At 37.4% G+C, this 8,462-nt stretch overlaps 1 protein-coding gene across 2 annotated transcripts; it reads right to left on the minus strand.

The window, feature by feature from the left end:
* Nucleotides 1-207: 207 nt before the first annotated feature.
* On the minus strand, nt 208-8,013 carry LOC132057093 (protein RETICULATA, chloroplastic). Of its 2 annotated transcripts, none has more exons than XM_059449534.1 (7): nt 7,170-8,013; nt 6,520-6,615; nt 5,255-5,475; nt 5,094-5,163; nt 4,881-4,975; nt 1,918-1,982; nt 208-786 (listed from the first exon to the last, which is right to left on the minus strand). In XM_059449534.1, exons 1-7 carry the CDS (start codon nt 7,737-7,739, stop codon nt 593-595), a joined length of 1,311 nt encoding a protein of 436 aa, XP_059305517.1. In that variant the 5' UTR covers nt 7,740-8,013; the 3' UTR covers nt 208-592. The 2 variants fall into 2 exon arrangements, with proteins under 2 accessions (XP_059305517.1, XP_059305518.1); XM_059449535.1 differs by having other exon boundaries at nt 4,896-4,975; nt 7,170-8,011.
* Between the last annotated feature and the right edge of the window lie 449 nt (nt 8,014-8,462).

Below are 8,462 nucleotides of genomic sequence, written 5' to 3' on the forward strand. Positions count from 1 at the left end.
TCAACTACTAGAAATAGTCTCGCATATAACGAGACATGAGTATTGCTAATTCCCATGAAAACGTCGCGCGAGTTGTTTGAAAGCTCTTTAAAGAGGGTCATTTTCAGTTTCATTTCAATTTCAGAAAAAATATAAAAAATAATTTAAAAAAAAAAACAACCCAAATTATGCTTCGGTAAGAATCAAGGAGCTAAAAATAGGTAGAAGTGAGCCCTAACTGATTTCCTTCATGACTCGAAACTCAATGATGATAGGCCGGTCCTTCTACCCTTCCCCAGTTAAATACCAGCCTTTTTTGTCTGTGAAGGATTCCAACTCGTGACGTGTCCCTAGCTCACATCACGTATCGGTAGGGACAAACATATTTCTTTGTTATTGGTCTAACCAAAACTCCAAACATCAACTAGAATACAACAAAGATGGAATTATTGAACTAGAAGCACAAACACTGACAACACGAGTTGGCCTAGTGATAAGTCACCTCCATCTCTAACAGTTAGGTCTCAGTTTCGAGCCAAGTTGGAGGTAAGTGAAGAACCACTGATGACCCCCCTAAGAATGGCCGAAAGAGAAGACAAGCACAAAGATAAAGTTACTGCACACCGCTCCACCTTGCCCAGTCCACGAACTGCATTCCTGCATATACATTGTTGGCAAATCGCACACCAACTGTGAATGCCATTGCAACAGGCGGAAACTGCTTTCCCATTGGGGAAGATTCAACCAGACGTTCTAGCCCAGTCACGATCTGTAACCTGGTGTTTGAAGAAACTCCTAGGAAAACACCTGCACATAACATATCCAACAACCGAATCAGAGCTGGTAGGAGACAAGATCTCCATCTTAGATTGAGGTTATGAATCGGAGTGGCAAACAGACGGGTCGGATCGAATGTGGGCGGGTCGAAAACGGGTTAAAGAAAAAACAGATAAAATATCCGACCCGCCCCATATTTAACACGGATAAAAATGGGTTAACCAACGGATAATATGGATATTCATATTATCCATGGTCAGGTGAGAACACAAGGTAAACGCCAAAATAAGCTTAGACTCCCAGAAAGCAAGAACTCGTGAAAAATAACAAGACAAATGGATATTGATAATATGGATATCCATATTATCCATCTGGATATGCATTTTTAGTGGATACTATGAATGATGTCCATATTTGATCCATTTTTAAATAGTTAGTTATCCAACTCATATTTAATGGGTTGATTGGATGGTTACTTGTTTTTTTAATCATTTTACCAGCCCTAATTATGAACAAACATGAAGCTTGCAATGCTGATGCACCGAGAAAGCTGAAACGAAGTTTGATTCAAGAAACACAAGAATAGCATATGCATTTTACTTGAAATGAGAAGATCGGAAGTGGGATTTACAATCTAAAGGTTCCTAAAATAGTCAGCCTTTACCAGAGGTAAGGGAAAATTAATTTGGTCAATTTTGTAAAGAAACATGTGATCTCAGTTTCTTGATTGCTTCATCACTCTTAACTCTTAATGCTCGGTGAAGTAACTGAGCTTTCATTTACACATGCTCTATAGTGGGGACAGGACCGTAGAGCAAATAACGAAGATCCCACTAACAAATATTGCACATTCTATATTACTATATCATTTCATGCAATGTCATCATTGACTTAATTCATTTGGTGGAAGAAATGCTATCTGATGCAGGAAATCACTAAATAACCAGAAGATGGAGTAGTTCAGCACTATCAACAGTCAGAATTTTCAACAAGACAATTAAATGATACTAGTATAGATGAAGAGTTGGAAAGAGATAAACAGGTACCAGAAAATATAAAGCATGCAGCATACATGATATAGCTGGTAGATAAGGGTTTGGAAATCATTTGCTTTACAAACTTTATTATCAAATGCAGGAATATATAGGAATGAAGACATACCCCAAAGTACTGCACTCTTTATAAGAGGTGGAACAGGAACATCATGCTCGGATTTCTTGACTCTCCTGATGAAGAAGCATATTAGTAAAACAGGAATAACACAAACACTAAATTAAATGAAGTATAACATCTACTTTGATCAACAACAAGAGCAGAAAAGTTGGACCAATGCAGGCTCACACAATCATAATAGAGACTCAATGTTAGCATCGAACTGTCAAGCTACAAAAATGATTAGCTGCAGTAAAACAGTCTGCATTTGGCCTCCCGTCAACCTCTGTGGTAAAAGCATGGAAAGGAGAACATAACAGATTGAAAAAAAAAAAAAGTTGTGCCAAGCAAATATTCCTTAAAAACTTAGCTTCCATGTAATATCGTCAGCCTGTCTGATTTGCTGATCCTTTCATAGTTATGATATAACTCAGAAGAACATTAAAACACACTAGGCCAGTATGACTAACTGACCAATCTAATATATCTTTTTTGTTTCGTGTTGTTTTCCTTCTTTACTGGGTAAGAAACTGATCAAGCAGAGCTTTGGACATCACAAATCAAGTAATGTCTCATAAAGATTTTGATGCAGGAAGAGGTATAACGCTTATGATGAATCAGGAGAGGGTTAGACAAGGATATGGTTTCTGAGAAAACCATCCAAAAATTTATCAGAGAAAGGTATTTAGCTTAATATGAACCAGCTAAGAAATAGCTGAAAAGAGACGCATCAGATATAAGAAGTACAATAGATATACCTACTTTAGTGCTATGGGTTAACCCATTAAATGAACAAGGTCACTCTGACTTCTCAAATTCAGTTACTATCTGCAAACCTGACTGCCCATTATTCTTTTACTTGTTGGAATGCATTTTTTCATCGGAATTAGTAAAGAATGCACCATATGAAGACTAGATAAAATATATTTTTCCATTAGTATGATCTAGAATTGCAATGAAAGCATTAAAAGGCAATCTTATAATAAGTAAGACAGCAGTTGAAACGGAAGACCTAGCACAGGATACTGAATGATATTATAGCCACTTCTTTCTGGTTTACAATTTCTTTTAATGACAGTGCTGTCCAGGCCATCATACGCGCACCTCGACTATGCTACCAGGTACCTGCTACGGGCTACCTCCCACCCGCACAGGTACAAGGTAACTCTGCCCACCAAGGCTTAGGCAGATGGGAAAAATCACCTATGTAGTATTTTTGCTTCCACTGGACTCGAACCTGAGACCTCATGGTTCTCCACCCACTTCAAGACCTAGACCACACCTTGGGTGCTCCAGTTGACTTTCTTAAAAAATTGATGTTTGCACCATCATCCAAATGGTAGTTTAGAAGAGTTGCAAAACGAGGACTCCCCGTCGCTCCACTGTTAAATTCTTCCTTCTTCAAAGGGAAACCAAGGAAATGATGCTTCATGCCCCTCTTTTGAGCTCCTATCTCTTAATTGAATAAGCTTACCACCTCTTTAAGCAGCCATCCTTCACTTACTCGCTGAAAGGTTTTGTTTTCACACACAGCCTTCACTTGATAGTCACGTGGTGTTGGTACCCCCCCCCCCCCCCCACACACACAGACACACACAAATCCTGTGACTTCCTCCTCCTTGCCAGCAAACCTTAAAACTCTTTCCTTTGCAAATATTCTCACAGGGATAATTTCACTAACGTCGTTCTTAGCAACATCCTAAATTTGCTAGGGCAGCACATGGAGACAGATATAGGCCCTGGTCTCTTGCAAATATGCTCAGCTGCGAAGCATAAGGTTAGTCAAATTAAATCTCTTTATACTTTTCATAACACTCTTGACCCAGCACAACCCCTTCCTGAAGCATGTGGATTCTGCCTTGTAAATGTATCCCTAATCGATGTTCTTAAATTTGAAATTAGGCATTCCTTTTTCTTTTTGATAAGTAGAAATTAGGCAAACTGATGTCCCTGATCTTCCTCCCTCAGGCATCCATCACTTTCAAAGTGTTCCAGCACTACTACCTCCCTTGTCAGATCTTAAGGCAACCTTAACAGTACCTCTCAATTTCAAAATCTTCTAACACTGGAGTTGGGCGCCATCACTACTAAGGTTTGACAACCCCGAGCTTCTAAATTTGATCTAAAGTAACTTTGGATGTTAACATAATTGATGATCGCCAAAGATGCAACAGATTTCTACTCTTGCAGAAATTAAAAGGTTGCAAAATGGACTTAAACAAATAGCTTTGACGATGCATTACAATAGAAAGTATTTCCCAGCTTAACACAGATGATAGCAATTCTTTTGCTTTTAGTTTTATTTTCACCTGAAATTAGAAGTTCTAATGTTAGTCTCTTAAGCATCTCCACCCAGCCTCTCTTTGCTCGGACCAGATGCCTTTCCATTCTCTGTGACAAAATAAAAAGGAGTTTACCTATTCCATTTTAAATCCACCCAACATCACCTTGCTCTTGTCCCCTCCCCCATAAACATCCTCAAGACCTTTTCCGTTGACCATTCCCCCCCACTGAATTCTACAACCCCTGTCTCTAACACCACAGCTCTCATTTTAGCAAACAAAACCAGAGAATGGAAAGATAGCCATTAAAGCCAGATTAGCAAAGAACAGGTGATAAAAGAAAGGCAATGGTTTCCTGCCAAGAGTTAGGTCCTTCATCCTAATATATCAAGCATTACAACTAGTTAATGAAAAAGCGACGAAAAATTTCATATCTTCTTTATGAGAATCAAACAAATATTTTAATATCAGGAGAAGTAGAATACTAATTTAAAACAGGGCAACACAGTGGGGTTTGAGTCTTGAAATGAAGAATTCTGGTTCATGGAAATCCAGTAGTATGAGTATTGGTTCCCAATAAATCCCAAGTGCAAAATCCAGGAAGGAGTGAGTCAGAAATTTAATGGAAATATAAGGAAACAACAACAGCAACAACAAAAATAATAGCAACAATAGTAGCATTACTGATACCCGTGAGCAACAAACCTCTTGGCAGTCATTATCATGTTTGCAATTCCTTGGCCAATGATACCACATCCAAACCCGACGAATCCATATAGAATGCCCTAAAGAAATATGGTAAACTGTAAGTTACACAATAGAATGCATTTATGAAAAGAACTATTAAGAACTGAGAGAACGATATGTATACGGAGATATATACTTCAATTATGCAAGATTTACCTTATAAAAATAAGCAGCAATTCTCTGATTCACTGAAAATCTACAACCAGGCCTTTCGGCTTCAAAAACACTGCAGCCAGATGAGTATTTGAAGTGAAAAATCTTCTAAATAGTGCTCTAATTTAATGCAATAATATCACAGGGGTTGCATAAGTTAAAACCTGCTTGGAAGTGCTCCATAAGCTCTCTGGAAACGACCAACAAACCCTTGAGATACAGACGGTTGCCCAATTCGAGCATATGGTGCTAGCAACCCAACTAGAGCTACATTGACAGCAACACCAACCAACATATCTGCAGCATACAATTCAAATTCCGTCCAAAAATCTTTGCCCCTCTTTTGAACTTCCGCAACCGTTGCACAAGTAGTATCAATGACTATCTACATCACAGAACCAATGCAACCCGTGAAATCACAGTTGAAAATCATATCAAGTATAAACATCATGACAAAACAGAAACCTTGAACAGTAGGTAAGGTGCCACAACAGTACAAGTGATTTCAAGGTCCATAGAAATTCACCACGTGTAATGCAAGTTTAGCATGTGTTACAGAATGATGTATTTAGACATAATATTGTATATAGTTCACAATAGGTAACAAATTTGTTATGATCTTTAGGATTTAGTTACCATAGTTAGAATCCTTTTCTCATGCATTTAAGCCACTGATTCTCTGAATCAGCGTTATCAAAAGCGAAAAGCGGAAAAAGGCTCTAAGGTCCATTGGGGCTTGAAGCGCAAATAAAGAGTGGGCTTTAATGGAAAAGGGCGCAAATGGAGAAAAAATACAAATATATATGTTTCGTACAAGACTAATAATAATAAGCATGAACAACAAATATATGAACAAAGAAATTCAAGAAAAAAGTTACGATAAAGTGAAGTATAAATTGTTTAGCGTCGTCTCTTAAGGAGAGGCTCATTTACAAGGAAAAGTATGTCTTAGAGCCTTGATGACAACACTGAAGCGCACATTAAGCGAGGCGAAGCGCTCAACATGTTTTGCGCCTCACTTCAGGGCTTAAGCACGCCTTTGACATGGTATAGCCAGGTCTGTCCCCGTTTAGGCCTCCATGTTATATTGTTCACGCTCCAGTTGGGCCTGGCATGAAGGGGGTGTTAGAGTGGGTTAGAGTCCCACATTGGTTGGGGAATTGACCGGTGGTTTGCTTATATGGACTTGGGCAATCCTCACCCCATGAGCTAGCTTTTGGGGTTGAGTTAGGCCAAGTGTCATATCTTTATGGCATGCTTCTAGGACTAGAATTACTAATTGCTCTAAGCAGTAAGATATGCAAACAGAATCGCAGAAACAACACAATGTACACTGATCAGTAGCTCAAAGAGCAACTATTTCTACTTTACTACAGCTCAATGATTTATTTACAGAACAAAAATATCAAAAATCAAGCTCAACACAAACCTCAGTTCCAACTTTGAAGAGAAATGATGGATCAGCCAACATTCTGTTTCGCAGCATAGCACAAGACCTCATTGCTGCTCCGAGCCAAGCTGAGCCCTACATTCGCAAAAACACAAACTGCCAATTAAAGAAACAATCAAAATGCACATTTTCAAGAAAACACTAAACCTTGTTTGGATGATTGTTTCATATCATTTTCATAACGTGTCGTTTAGTATAGTGTTGTATTATATTATCCTGTATTGTTTTGATAAATATAAAGTTTGGATAGATGTACCATATCCGTCGTTACATAATGTCACACATCAACAATCTATAAGATAAACTCACCAGAAAGTAGTGTACAGGGTGGAGTTATTATAAAAAGGTAAGGTAAACGATAAAATAGGATTATTAGATAATAAACAAAGACAAAACGAGAAGAAGAAACAAAAAGGTAACAACGCGACCACACCAAATCGGTCGTTACCTAAAATGAGACTTTTCATCATTACATAACGATAACGATGGATTTAACGATACGATACAATAAATGTAAGTAACAATCAAAACAACATTTGTATCTAAACTATCAATACAGGACAATACAATAGGCAACAACTAACAACCATCCAAACACATTAATCGTTTTTGCCAAATCAAATTTTTACCTGCAAGTCCAAATATCTAAGCAAAAGTAGCTTTCTGATCCCAACACTCTTTGCAGCCTCAATCATATCAGCAGGAAGTTTAGCCCCACGAGCCTCTGCCTCTCTCATCACATCCTCAAACTTCAATAATGGCCCAAATTCCTCTTCTTCCTCATCACCACCATCTTCATTATCCCCTCCTCCGCCACCGCCACCGGGCCCACCACCACCAGGATATTTCCCATTTCCACCATTTCCATCAACTAATTCTCCTTTCCCATCAACGCCCCCATTATCATCAACATCAAGAACACTAACATCTTTCCCTATATAAGTACTATCATTCTCTTTAAGTACTGTTTCCACTCTAACACTAGATTTTGAGTTACCCTCTTGATTCAATGAACTCTTAACCAAGAATCTTGACTTATTATTGTTCTGACAAACCAAATAACCAATTTTGTTCATACCAACAAAATCTTGATTCTTAACAAACATAAAGTTTGAGTCTTTAATAGACCCCATGATAAAGATTTCATTTTTCAGAGATGTAAAGTGAGTAAACCTGATACCTGATGAACAACCAGCCATTTTGTTGTAACCCCACAAAATTTTTTCCCAAATTAACTCAAGATTAGTCGACAAATTTTCTTGGATTTCACAAATAAAGCCTAGAAAAATCAAAGAATGCAATCTAAGGAACAAAAATGCAGCAAATTTGATTGATGAATGTGAGATTAAACTAGGGTAATAGTCTGCTTATTTTGTCACAGTTTACCTAGTAGAAATTTGACAAGAATAATGTGGGGTAGGGGCATGAAGGAAATGTATATAAATGAGATTTTTCCTTTGAATCATTGTGAGACAGACAAAAGGGTGTCACTTTAAATAGCGTAAAATAATGTGAAAAATGAGCTTTTTTTTTTTTTAAAAAGTTCGAGTGACTTTGAGGTAGACAAATGATTCTTCCTTAGTTGCTTTGTTTTTAATATATTAAATGTAACTTGCAAGATAGATCTATCCGAATCATCTTTCTATCTTATAAAAATAGGATAAGGTCTACGTTCATCTTACCCCCTCAGACGTCAATCATAAAATTACTCGGGGTATGTTGTTGTTGTATTGAACGTAACATATAAATGAATTTTTAGTTAGCGATTTTGAGACGAAAATACTTACTCGTATCACATTAAGCAATTTAATAGTATATGTGTATAAAAAATGCATAACTTACAAAATGAGTTTTTAGTTTAGTGATTTTGAGACATAAATACTTTCTCAAATCAGCAATTTAATACATGTGTTTGAAAAATG

This window comes from Lycium ferocissimum, chromosome 5 (genome assembly GCF_029784015.1).
Source record: "Lycium ferocissimum isolate CSIRO_LF1 chromosome 5, AGI_CSIRO_Lferr_CH_V1, whole genome shotgun sequence".
Lineage (NCBI taxonomy): Eukaryota > Viridiplantae > Streptophyta > Magnoliopsida > Solanales > Solanaceae > Lycium > Lycium ferocissimum.

Coding starts and splice junctions, on each gene's coding strand:
- LOC132057093 (XM_059449534.1), bottom strand. CDS start 7,739: ATGGCTGGTTGTTCATCAGGTATCAGGTTTACTCACTTTACATCTCTG. Junction 4,976..5,093: donor TTGCTGCTTATTTTTATAAG/GTAAATCTTGCA, acceptor ATATTTCTTTAG/GGCATTCTATATGGATTCGT. Junction 1,983..4,880: donor AAGAGGTTTGTTGCTCACGG/GTATCAGTAATG, acceptor CTTCTTCATCAG/GAGAGTCAAGAAATCCGAGC.